The sequence below is a fragment of the Borostomias antarcticus genome (assembly GCF_949987555.1).
Source record: "Borostomias antarcticus genome assembly, chromosome: 25".
In the NCBI taxonomy this organism is placed as follows: domain Eukaryota; kingdom Metazoa; phylum Chordata; class Actinopteri; order Stomiiformes; family Stomiidae; genus Borostomias; species Borostomias antarcticus.
The window spans coordinates 4,999,276-5,012,410 of NC_140258.1; the positions used below are offsets into that span (position 1 = coordinate 4,999,276).

At 42.7% G+C, this 13,135-nt stretch overlaps 3 protein-coding genes across 3 annotated transcripts; 1 reads left to right on the forward strand and 2 right to left on the reverse strand.

Annotated features, from left to right (window-relative positions):
- Positions 1 to 554: 554 nt before the first annotated feature.
- Positions 555 to 3,132, reverse strand: mpc1 (mitochondrial pyruvate carrier 1). The gene is made up of 3 exons (XM_084458839.1): positions 3,016 to 3,132; positions 2,349 to 2,481; positions 555 to 993 (listed from the first exon to the last, which is right to left on the reverse strand). Exons 1-3 carry the CDS (start codon positions 3,056 to 3,058, stop codon positions 969 to 971), a joined length of 201 nt encoding a protein of 66 aa, XP_084314965.1. The 5' UTR covers positions 3,059 to 3,132; the 3' UTR covers positions 555 to 968.
- A 2,006-nt stretch (positions 3,133 to 5,138) lies between these two features.
- itprip (inositol 1,4,5-trisphosphate receptor interacting protein) lies at positions 5,139 to 8,100 on the forward strand. Its single transcript, XM_084458605.1, has 2 exons — positions 5,139 to 5,237; positions 6,280 to 8,100. Exon 2 carries the CDS (start codon positions 6,357 to 6,359, stop codon positions 7,986 to 7,988), a length of 1,632 nt encoding a protein of 543 aa, XP_084314731.1. The 5' UTR covers positions 5,139 to 5,237; positions 6,280 to 6,356; the 3' UTR covers positions 7,989 to 8,100.
- An 889-nt stretch (positions 8,101 to 8,989) lies between these two features.
- LOC311325758 (glutathione S-transferase omega-1-like) lies at positions 8,990 to 12,171 on the reverse strand. Its single transcript, XM_084458518.1, has 6 exons — positions 12,092 to 12,171; positions 11,342 to 11,450; positions 10,359 to 10,581; positions 10,114 to 10,215; positions 9,834 to 9,934; positions 8,990 to 9,747 (listed from the first exon to the last, which is right to left on the reverse strand). The coding sequence occupies exons 1-6, from the start codon at positions 12,117 to 12,119 to the stop codon at positions 9,597 to 9,599; spliced, it is 714 nt and encodes a 237-aa protein (XP_084314644.1). The 5' UTR covers positions 12,120 to 12,171; the 3' UTR covers positions 8,990 to 9,596.
- Positions 12,172 to 13,135: the final 964 nt, after the last annotated feature.

Consider the following 13,135-nt stretch of genomic DNA (forward strand, 5'->3'; position numbering starts at 1 on the left):
AATGTAACGTGAATGTATGTGGAATTCATTAAGCCATGAGATAAGGACAGGTGATCTATTTACCATATATGATCAAATGAGTGATTGTCCTGTTAAACTAGAATATTTCAAGGTGAACAGAATCCTCTGTGGGAAGCATGCTGTTAAGATACTGTCGCTTAAATGGATAATGAAGACCTACTCCTGGCTTTTGTGTCTACAGTGAATGAAGCACTCAACTCTTTCTAGATAAAACTTCTCATTCAGCAATTTTCTTGTCATTTATTTTGAGTCATGTATTTAATATTTTATATATTTAATTTCTAGAAATATGTAATTTTACTGTAAATATGTTGCTGTGATACGCTCCAATTAAAATGGCACCCTAGATTTTCCAAATACAGTAGTATTCATTCTTGAAACATTGAAACTTTCAAAATTAATACAGGTAGACCACATTTGATCACTTTATCAGAGACAGGAAGACGGGATCATTCACAGTTCATGTTTAAATAAACATAAGGTTTTCATAATCGATAATCCTACTATGGCAACACTATACACATACACATGTTTATAACTTTTGACTGTTTATTAAAATAATCATTTGAATTGAGATCATTATGGTGAATAAATTAATCCAAAAGACAAAATAACACAGTACAGTATTATCTTCTGTTTCAGCAGAGCAGGGTCCTCTCAACAACAACCCATCTATACTCAGATATGGCCTGTACACTCTTTTTTATTATCTTGTGCGAGATGCATGTTGAGGAAGATTAAGGAAAACAAATTAATTTTCATAAAAATGATTTTACTGTATCTGAGGAAACAAGAGGATGATGTATGTAGTTGTTGAGATTAAATGGTTAGGTTAGAAAGTTAAAAAGGTTTAGGTGGGTGTGACAGTCAGGTGGAGTAGCTGTCACAGGTGCAGATTCTGCAGGCTGAGAACCCAGGAGAACGTTGGAGAACCTTCGGCGCTGGGGCTAGGAGGACATCTTCTTCTCCATGCTGGAAAACAACCAAGCAGTAGGTCAGTGTCTCCAGATGGGAGTTTGAATGAGATACAGATATTAAAAACAAGTGACAAGGTCTCATTGATGTTAAGGAGGAACACCGAGATATCTCAATGTTTTCTCTAGCCACCGTTAGGGTGACCTTGGTGACACTGGCAGTTTGTGTATAATGCTGTCTCAATAGCAACATTTTTTCTACAGTTGGTGTACAATACAACTTTATGGTCTATTGACACCAGAAAAATGTAAATGTGTGTTCTGCTCTTCTATCTCAACCATGCCCCCAAGGTGTAAACAACATTTAAATTGTAAACTATAGATAAACTAAAACTGTAAACAGACTGGTGTTAACTTTAACTGCTCCTAAATTAACTTCCTTGCTTTACTTTTCACTTGATTGTATTGGTTATGTTGAACATATTTCAGTAGCCATTTGATATTACTGCTCTTATCCAAAACCATGCCACTCCCAGATTCTTTCACAACACCCACATTCCACTGAGCCATGACTGAGATAACTAATGCCTGCGGTAAACTTGCTGTTTAGCAGAGTGTACGTCGTGTAGACAAGCTCTCATTTTGTGGTGCATTAATTTCCGAGGACCTATGCAGCCAGCTGCAGCCAACGCTCCAAAGGAATGTAGGAGACGCTTGGTAGCAATTTTTTGTACACGTAGTTACAGTAAAAGTAAGTATACCACAGGCTTAAGTGGGTTAGGATTAGTAGTGGACATGTAGCATACAGTAGGGAGACTACTAGGGCTGCACGATTATGACAAAAGATAATAATTGCGATTATTTGCTTCAAAATGGTAATTGCGATTAATAATTGCGATTAATATTTCAAAGTAATCGCTTTAGCTCTGCACAGTTTGCATATGACCTGCTGGGCTTGAGCGTCATCTTTTTCATAACCAAAATGCTCCCAAATCACGGACTTTTCTTGCTACCAACTCACTGACCTCGTTTTCGCTCATTTTTTCACTACTCACGGCTGCAGGTACTCTTGTGACACTTGTCTTGACCTACTGCTATCTGTCTTCTCAGTGAAATTGCTATGCAATGTGGAACGCATGTGATTGGTCAGACAGCATAAGCGCCTGTGATTCGTCCGTGTAGTCCTAGCACACTCAATTCAAAGCAAAATTATTAATCCCATTAATTGCGGCCTTTTGCGATTAGTTAATCGCGGAGGTCATAATCGCGATTTTGATTAATTCACGATTAATTGTGCAGCCCTAGAGACTACATAGTTAAACATTCATTTACAGTGTTCAGTACATGTCCTACAATAGACAGCAGAGGTCTACAGTATATCTTTGCAACAGGGAAGAGAAGAACAGGTCATACTTGTATTTGATGAGTCGGCCTCCCTGGATGAGCTGAGCCGTCTCATTGGTCAGGTGGCAGGCGAATAGCAGCCAGTTCCTGGGCTGAACCTTGTAGGCGAACCTCATGAAGAGCAGCGAGTAGCAGGTCAGGGCTACAGACAGACAGACAGGTCAGGGCTACAGACAGACAGGTCAGGGCTACAGACAAGAGTGTACAGGTCAGGGCTACAGACAAGAGTGTACAGGTCAGGGCTACAGACAAGAGTGTACAGGTCAGGTCAGGGCTACAGACAAGAGTGTACAGGTCAGGGCTACAGACAAGAGTGTACAGGTCAGGGCTACAGACAGAGAGTAGCAGGTCAGGGCTACAGACAGACAGACAGAATAACAGGACAGGGCTACAGACAGACAGAGAAACAGGTCAGGGCTACAGACAGACAGAGCTAGACAGTTGCAGAGTATGCGTGTGTGTGTATAGAGAGAGAGAGAGAGAGAGAGAGAGAGAGAGAGAGAGAGAGACAGAGAGAAGGAGGGAGATATGACAAGAGTGTGTGTGTAAAGAGAAAGAGGGGGGAGAGATGGAGAGAGAGTGGAGAGAGAGAGAGAGAGAGAGAGAGAGAGAGAGAGAGAGAGAGAGAGAGAGAGAGAGAGAGAGAGAGTGTGTGTGTGTGGAGTCCTGTTCTCACCGAAGGTCATCCTGCCACTGATGATCTCTGGACTCTTCTTCATGTCTGCGAGGGCAGCAATGGGCAGCCCCCAGTTGGCAACAGGCCCCCAGAAATGCTGCCAGGGGGAGACAGACAACACCTCAGAATTATTCCTACTGGCTCAATTAACAATACATACATAGTAGGGTCTGAATTTAAGTTAAAGCTTTGATAAGGAACTGTCTGACTAAACAATTAAAGTACTGCATTAAAATACAATAGGGTTTGCGTTTTGTTGTATTCATATTTAGGCACGTAAATATAATGAAATCAGATTGTGAGTTTGTGACCGGACTTAGGGCAGAATATAAAGTCCTTACCGTGCTTATCAAGATGAATCCCATGAAGGATGCAGACACAAAGACAGAAGAAAATAAGAGAGTGAACATTGTTAGAACATCCTATTCCAACTAGGACACTGTTAGCCTGGGTGTTACTGGGCTTAGCCTACTATTAAAGTGCATAATCATGTTGTCCCCCACAAATGTATCACTCCCCCCAAACATATTTTTTTGACGTTTTCACTATGAAAACATCAAAAAGAAATCGCGATGAGTCTGGTTTCCAAGGCATTGTCACTCACCTAAAACAATTGAGAATTGAGTTTAATCGTGCACAACATGCTCAGTCATTGCTGAGCAGCGGGGTTTGACATAAACCTGGACCAGATCACAGCTGGATGACAAAGCTGACAGATAATCATTGCCAGAACTGCGTCTACGTTAATAAATATTTCTTCTTATAATGTAATCAGTTAGCTAGCTAGACACAACTAGGTGATCAGGTCGCCTCGACTCCCTCTTGCCTTTGATATGTCCTTAATTGGCTTTGATATGTCCTTAATTGGCTTTGATATGTCCTTAATTGGCTTTGATATGTCCTTAATTGGCTTTGATATGTCCTTAATTGGCTACCCGAGCACGGGAGAAGTGCTTCTAGGGAATCGAGGAAGCTATAAGCCCAGACTCTGACCCAGTCGCCATCAATAAAGACTTTGAACCACTGACACCATAATCAAAATGCTAGAAAAAGCTCAAGTCATAAAATGCTAAACTATTCTACCGTTATCTTAGCCTATAGGGGCCAGGTCCCCTGTTCTAACGTGAGCACGATAGCCTGCTGATCCCCACGTCCTTCAAACAACCAAGAACACCAACAGCCGATCAAATCAGCAAAAGCTCGACAGATGTGCAGCTAGTTAGACAGGTCATTATAGTAAGATAGTAGGACATGGCCAGCTGTCAAACACGATCTACTGTTAGTGGGTTAGCAGATAGCGAGCAAGCTAGCAGCTGAATTGCAAGCTAGCAGCTTTCCGTCTAGCTATTAATAGCCATGTTATCTCTTACCTCGTCAAATAATCCCTGAAATCCTTGCTTCTCAGGTGGTCAAAGGCCTTGCGTGCCAACGGCCCTGCCATGGTTTCTGATTGGAGTTTTCTGTTTGAGCAGAAATGTCACTTGCTAGCAATTCTCTCCTGCACAGAGTCTAGAGGACACAGTGGTCAAAGCGTTTCAACACAACATTGCACTTTACGACACGGTCGTGATTACTGTGTGAGGAGACCTGTGATTGGGGTTGCTATGCAGTATCGGTCTCGCCCCTTTGTGTGAGACCGAGGCAACAAACGGAATGTGAGCTCGCGAGTTCAGCGTAGTATCGCGATGCTACCCTGGAGAAGGACAATCAATCAATCAATCAATCAATCAATCAATCAATCAATCAATCAATCAAAGCTTTATTTGTATAGCGCATTTCATACCCAGAGGCAACACAATGCGCTTTACAGAGAACAAGGGAGGTGGGCATACGACCACATTTTTTATGGAAAAGCAATACTTTTACTCTGCAGCCTTCGCAAAGCCCTATGGATGTATTATTTTTGAAAAAAATGTTTATTTGAATCCACATATTACATATTATACCTTTAATATCTAGCCTACTATTTTGTATAAATATAGCCTATCTTGTGAAAATCGCGTCACCATAGCCTATATTCGCCCATATTTCCTTCTATTCTATTATTTTCATATTTCTCTGCATTTATCATCAGAAGAGAATTCGCGCCAGACTGGGCGGAGTGCGAACATGGTCAGGAAATGCGCTTCCTCCATGTTCAGATGCTTTAGAGATGCTATGAAACGGACTTCTTCAAGAATTACTTTAACTTGCCCGTCACGTTAGAACGCTTCTAATGTAAGGTAAGATAAAGAGACGAGTTCTATCACTTTTTCCCGAATACAAACAGCATGTCTGTGGGCTACAGAGTTGTTTAGTTAAGTCGCCTTTGCGTTGACTTGGGCTTCATTCCATTATAAAATGACAATTCCTTCACTGCCAATGTAGTCTATTTTGTAAAGAACAGGACAATATTGTGTCGCCTATTCCAAGTCGCAGCGCAGATAATTCGATAGGACATGATTAACGTTACCAAATTATATTCATTGCGGTTTATGGATTTACATAAACAACGGAAACGGCCAACTAAAGTAGCCTAAGTCATGTAAGAAACAATTTGAAATGTTTCCACAATAAAGTCTACATAATTTCCTTACTCCTCGACTATAGGCCTACCTATATCTATATCTATATCTATTCAAAGTCAGATTGCCAGATGAGGAGCCAACATATTTCTTTACAAGATGCTGCAACTTTAGGTTGTTAGCCTAGCTACTTTACGTCATTTCTTTCTGCTCAGTAGCCTATATTAGGCTACACTTCCTACTTTATGAACAAACTGAGGAAGTTACATGAAAGATAAATTAATTGAGCTAAATGTCTGTTTGGATTTTCTAAAGATTTGACAGGATGTTGTTCTTTACAGGCACAATCTAATCGGAGCTAAATTTGTCAATCAAAGAAAGTTCCTTCAAAGTCTACTTTTCCAAAAGATCATCTTCCTTCCTTTCAGAGTGCGCAGTTTAATACGGGGCAACACGTGCGTCACTCTGAACACTATATATAGGGCTGCCTTTGGAGGGGTGGGGCTCTTCATGGAAATAGCTAGACTCGCTCTGTACTGTAGCATGTGTGTACCATGATTTTCCTGAATCTCTGTCAATGTACAGCATAACATTAAAATAATATCAGCTACTATTTTTTTGCCTGATGCTATTTCATGCTCAGTTCATCTTCAACGTGTTAGACAGCTCCAGTTACAGTTGAACCATGGATGATGATGATGAATGACCTTCACAATCAGTGTCAGAAATATCACTGACAACTTTACTGTTTGCCCTTCAGGTGTTTGACAGTCCAAAATTCATGAAGTGCCAAAACAGGTGACAGCCTGGCTTCGCCTGTCTGAAACATTAGCCAGGATGCAGGGGGCCATAGCCAGGGTGTGTGTGGTGATGGCCGCCGCCATCTTGAACCACCCCTTGCTCTTCCCCCGGGAGAACACCACCACCCTCCGGGAACAAGACGAGGAGCTGCTGGGCCGCATGAGGGACCACGAAGAGAGGCTGGAGCTGGAGCAGGCGCGGCTGGAGAAGGAGCTCTCTGAGGTGGACGCGCAGCAGCAGGACACAGGCTTGGAGGACACAGGCTTGGAGGACACAGGCTACAGTTACTACTTCTGGAGCGCCCTCTCCCTGGTCATCTTCTTCACCATTGAGGTGTGCCGACAGGACCTGGCCCAAACTGAGGCTCGGTACCCGGAAGACGAGGACGCGTACTCTGAGGCCGGCTGCATCAGCTCCGGGACCCTGGCGCTGGACAAGGGCGCCCTGGCCAGCTTCTGTGAGAGGTGCATCCATACCTCGGCCCATGAGAACTGGAGGGTGAGGGAGTTTGTGGAGGGCTTTGCCGATGACCTGCTGGAGGCGCTGCGGAGTGTGTGTGACAGGGAGGCCGACATGGAGGTGGGGGACTTTGTGGGGGTGGGGAGCATGTTCGAATCTTGGAGGGTGTGCAAGCCGCTGACGTGTGACCTCATCGTTCCTTTCACCCCGCCCCAGCCGTACTCCTTCCTGTACCGGCTGTGGTGCAGCCGCCCTGGCGAGGTCCCCCCGGACATGGAGGGCTGCGGGAGGATCCAGGTGGCCCGAGGTGGGGAGGGTGAGCAGGGCTGTCTCTGTGGTTCTGACCAGGGGGAGGACATGCTCTGCCTGCTGCACAGCGGAAGCGAGAAGCCCAGGGCCGACCGCACCCCGGACGAGCTGCTGTGCTCCAAGGACACTCCATACCTGGCCAAAGACCGGGTCATGAAGTGGTTTCAGATCTCCGTGACCAAAGCCTGGGCACGGATATCTCACAAGTACGAGTTTGAGCTCGCGTTTCGAAACCTGGACGCCGCCGGCGCGCTAAAGGTCCGATTCCGCTCCGGGAAGGTGGTAGTGATGAACCTCATCCCCGTCGTCCAGCTGGAGGACACGGACGCATACTTTGTCTCACACTTCCCCTCCGACATCTCCAGCTCCTCGGACACCTACTGGGCCCTCTCCTTCGCCGTCTACGAGAGGAACTTACTCAAACATGTGGCCAGAGGCCTCCCAGAACACTCCTGCCACCTACACTGCCTTCAGATCATCACTTTCCTCCACAGGAAGCAGACCGGTCTGACAGGTAGGAGCGCTCTGACTAGCTACCATCTGAAGACAGCGCTGCTCCACCTGCTGATGAACAGGCCCCCCGCCTGCTGGGGACCCGACAGTCTGGAGCTCAGGCTCAGGGACGTGCTAGGCCTCCTGCAGAGGAGTCTCCAGGAGAAAAGACTCCATCATGTTCTGGTGGGGAACAGCCAGGTGCCGGTAGAGATACGGATCCCGGAGATGTTCCGCACCTCAGAACCGATTAACCTGTTCAGGCCTCTGGTGTTACAGAAAGAACTTTACACACACACCGTCCGCCACTTCCAGGAGATGCTCAGGAACGCTCCTGTCCTGATACAAGAATATACTCCTCCTTTAGCAAATGGAGATGTCCTCCATGGACTAGACTCAAGTTCATAGTTAATATATAATTTCATGTATTGCTATACTGTACTAGTGCATGTCAATGACTCAACATATCATAAGACATTTTATATTACTGCCACAGTATAAGATGTACCTGCACTGACATGAAGGGAGATATTTTAGGGTGTTATTTTTAGAGGAAAATTATGTTCGTTTTGAAAAAGCAGCTTCATAAACCCTAAAGGAAGTAAACAGTGTTCTCTGAATTATTGAACTGTAACTTTCAACATTGCTATTTTGCAATTATACCACTGAGTGAAGGTCCATCTTATTTTTGTACACATATTGAATATCTATTACTATGGCGAATAACATATTTATAAATTATCATTCTAGCCAAAGATTTCCACATCATAAAAGGGATATCTGTGTTTGTGGTGCAATATTATCAGTTGTTATCTATTGTTTTTTAACGTGAAGAGATTTTGTAAACAATGTAACTGGTTCTAGTTTCAGAACTCTTCTTGCTACATGTAACCAGATGTTGAATGCCAGCAAAGGCGCTCAGTAGACATTCCTTCCTATGGGTACTTGAGGACCGTGATAATACAATCTTAGAAATTCCTCTCAGCATGTTTATGTCACCAAAATAACCTCTAATACTTGAGTAGTTATTCAACTCAAATTTTATATAATAATGCTTAACATTAACATTTGCAAAGTTTTCCTGATGGCAGCTATTAAAATCTTTTGGCAATTATGTACCACAGTTCATGGCCTGTGATTTAGGCATAGCACGGCTGGTTTAACTAAACAAACAGATATGTAAACAGTATTTCACAGTGTATAAAGTGAGTATTTCACAGACATTTCCACCATCAATCTATGATTAGATGTCATGTCATGGTAGTGAAGCTCCACCCAGTGAGCAGAGAGTACTTAAGTCTGTTTCCATTCATAGACTGACTGTCATACATCCAGTATGACACCCAGTGGTGAATGATGGGAAGGCAGTTAATCTCCACACAATATAATAAAATAAAAAAACGTAGATTAGGACATTTTTATTACATAAAATGCTCTGCACTTCAAATGTACAAAAATACAATTTATTGGCAAGTTACAAAGGATTATGGAGATCAATTTTAAAACACCCCCGAGGATTAATAAAGTACTTACCTACCGACCTAACTTCAACAGACATTATTTAAAATGTTCTACTGTCATTTTCTATTGTTTACCATCTATGAAAGACTTCTACATAATCAATAATCTCAGGAATGTTCAATAACACATAGACAATAAACAGGCAACTGGAATTTGATGGCCAGATTACCATGACAGAGGATGGGAGCATCATGAAAAGTTAAAAAGATACGCGCATCACTTCTTGGGGTGCTGGGTTAGGTAATAATCACAATAAAGAGAAAAGAACCTCCACTGAGACCCTGCACGGGTCTCAATGGGCTTCCCCTGGCTAAATAAAGGTTTGATTGATTGATTGACATTCGTATGCTCCACAATAAACTTTACTTGACAACGTTTCGAGCATTTACTCTTCAAGTCAAATGACCTTGAAACAGAACTGGAATATAAAAGATAAAGATTACCATGACACAGGACTAGAAGTCGGATGAGTATGAAGGCTTGATTGCCTCGTGTCTACAGACCATAGTCGAAATTGGGTTTTCCTTCAATATAGCTCTTGTAGTAGCCCTTTAAGGTGTCCATGCTGTGCATGGTGGCCTTGACTGCAGGATCGCCCAGCATGCGCTCCGTCCACTTCTCCAGCTCAGTGGCTCCATCCAGGCAGCTGGAGAGAGAGAGAGAGAGGAAAGGGAGTCGGACCACAGGGAAGCATGCCCATGTCCTAAACGTATAAATCGAGGGAGTGCTTACTGCTTCAACTCGAAGATTTCCAGCCTTTCAAACCATGGCCACATCATATAATCTATCATGGTGATGGATTCGCCACCAAAGAACTTGTTTTGGCCAAGGGTCTGAAAATAACATCTGTATATTAGATGAATGCCTAGTTTAACACAGTATAAAATGAATGAGCATTTTAACATACAGTGAAATTCATCTGTATTTACTTTATGTAGTACACAGTAATGCACAGTGACAACAGTGATTAGTTGTGGTTGTAACAAACTCGTAACAACAGCACAACACTTACCTCATTCAGTTTACCCAATTTCTCTTTTAGCTCTTCTGCCAGTGTTGACACATCCTCTCCATTCTTGTTCCCTATTGGTATCTTGTAGAAGTATGGGGTTATCTGGATTCAGAATAATAATAAAAAAAAAAAAATGGTTACTTTAAGTCTGCACAGCAAAATGTGTAGTCATTCTCTTTCGGTGCTTGGCCGTACCATACAAAGAATGAGTGTTGTACAATATATATATATATATATATGGAGACCTTGGAGAAATGCTCCAGAATCATCTTCTGCTCAGCCTTCTCAAAGGGATCAGTGGGCAGCAGCTTTTTCTCTGTGTAGACCTCATCCAGGTAGTCACAGGTGATTGGTGACTCGTAGATTATCTGCCCACTCTCAGTCTCTAATGTTGGAACCAGGCCTAGAGGATTCTTCTCCAGGAACCAATCGGGTTTGTCTTTCAAGTTAATGTTGACAGTGTCATGTCTGGGAAAACAAAATCAAAGGAGAAGACAACAATACTATCATATACTATACTATAATATAGTATATCATACACTATCATAGTGTATAGTATATCATGTTTTTTTTTATCTGTTTTGGGTTATGGTGACATTATTTATAGGCATGCTGCAGCTACAACTCTTAAACCTCTAGACTCAGTTTACCACTCAGCTCTGAGATTCATTACTGGTGAAAAATACAACACTCATCACTGTTTACTCTATGATAAGATAGGCTGGTCCTCGCTAGCTGAAAGGTGTAACACTGGTATTTGTTTATTTTCAAGGCCCTCTTTAGCAAGGAGCCACTCTATATTTGCTCCATGTTAGAATGGTTGACTGGAACATATATGACTCGATCCAGTGATTTGTTGCTGCTAAATTTGTATGCTTTCTCTGAGCTTGGTAAATCATTGTTGCCCCTAGTTCTTGGAATGTTCTTCAGCATTCTTTAAAAAGGGCGACGCTTCCTTCCCTAGCTGAATTTAAACGTGTATTGTCTGGCTATTGTGTCTCAAAATGTAATTGTTTTAGCTGATTTTATTTCTGTTGTATGTAATTTCTCTGTCTGTACACTCGTTATCTCTGGAAATGAGGGAAACCTCAGAGATTTTTTTTGTCTAAATAAAAGTAAAAAAGAAAAAAATCATTATACTATACTATCAATATTATCACATACAATAATGTTACCCCCTCCAGAAAACCTTCTACATACAGACATTATTAATCCATTATTGCCTTACTTGATTCCCTTGGCATGAAGCACTAGTCTAGCCCTCTGGGCAAAGGGACAGAATCTCATGCTGTAGAGCCTGATATGGCCCTTGGGCACTGGACCAGGGGCCGAGCTTCCTGATGAGACATGTTGTACAGACATTACATTGAGAGCAAAAGTGTTAGTTTGATTTAATTTGTTCTTTGACATACTTTGGTTCCACTGAAAGCAGATTACTGTGCATTCTTTTTATGACAAGCTGTAACACCATCAGACACTGTGTTGCAATTCAATATAATTAGGTCAAGGTTGAGAGTGACTTGCAGAACTGCACCTTTTTTTAGTTGACATAGGCTAAGACTACCACATGATTGTGATTACTGTGAAAAATGTCATTGTGACTTTAACTGACTAACTGTTACAGAGGAAGCTTGCTGAGATTCCTCAAGTCATCATGACTGTGCAAGAACAGCCTCAGAGCAGGCTGAACGTACTGTACTAGGATAACTTTATACAGAAGCTGAAAGCTGCTGGATCATTACATTGCTTCTCCAGTAAGATGACTAGGGGTGTAGTGGTGACTAAAGAAGTGGGTATAGGCCTACAGAAATGTTACTGTTTTCACAGAAATGGGTATAGGGTGCATGGATAGAAAAAGTGGGTATACTCTTTATAGAGAATATCCCCTCCACTACACCACTGGTCATGACCCATATTGCTCTGACCGCTACAAAGCCATTCTGAACACGAATGTTAACAACTTAAGAAGACTTGTTACCTTTGGCGCAACACTTTTCAGATGCCATGGTTGTGGTCTGGATCTTCTTTGTGAACAGGATAACCTGTGCTTGAAATATTGCGAGCAAATGTGTGGGCCGCCCAGTGTGGGTGTCAACGAAGGAGCCGATGACTTTCAAAATAAAGGTCACACAAAAACCCTTATTTTTTTTATTTGAGTGAGTGTGAAAACATTAAAAAGAACACCTTTTTTTGTCTCAAATACGATAGAAAGCACACGACACACACAATACACATACACAATAACATTGTGACAATATGCAGCCCAAGGCTTAACTAGAATAAGGCGAGAGATACGCAAAAACGAAGTTTCTATAACGTTTAATCCTACAACAAGCGGGGGCAAAAGTGACAGCACCAAAACAACAAACCTGCTAGCTAGCCTAAACTCTCAACTCAAAGTCCATCCATCCATCCAACTCACCACACTCCCAATAGCTCATGCGGTTGCAGTAGTGGGAGTAACTTTGCAGACTGTTCCTCGCTAATAGCTCTCATTAGTTTCATCAGTCTTGTTTCTTCCCTCGTCATTTATTGTGCCTTCTCTCTCCAACTCAAGTTTTAACTGACCAATTTCTTTTATTTGCCCCACCCGCAATCTCAGATTGTCTCTTTGCATTTTAATCTTCTCTGGGCCAGACCTGGGCGCTGCCATCTTGTTTCTCTTGTTTACCTTTAGTCGTCATGTCCTCTCGCGTGACTTGTTCCTCTCGCAGAACTTCACGTGCAGACAGTGTGGCTGGATGCCGGTCTTCCCTGCAGCGTAGTTGCAGCTGTCTTTCTCAGCCCGTCGTAGGGAACATTTGCATCACCTCTTATTCGGCTCTCTTGCTTCTCGTCTGAATCGTTACCCATTTCTTGTTCCCTCTTCCAACTAACTAGCTAATCTATGCAGAATGGAAGTGTGGGTTTCTATCCCGTTTCTGAACATGAGTGTGACCATCTGCAGCACCAAGGCTAGACCTGGTCTAGACCTGGTCCAGGGCGATATCCTACAGATCCCTGTTACTCTCAATGCAATTTA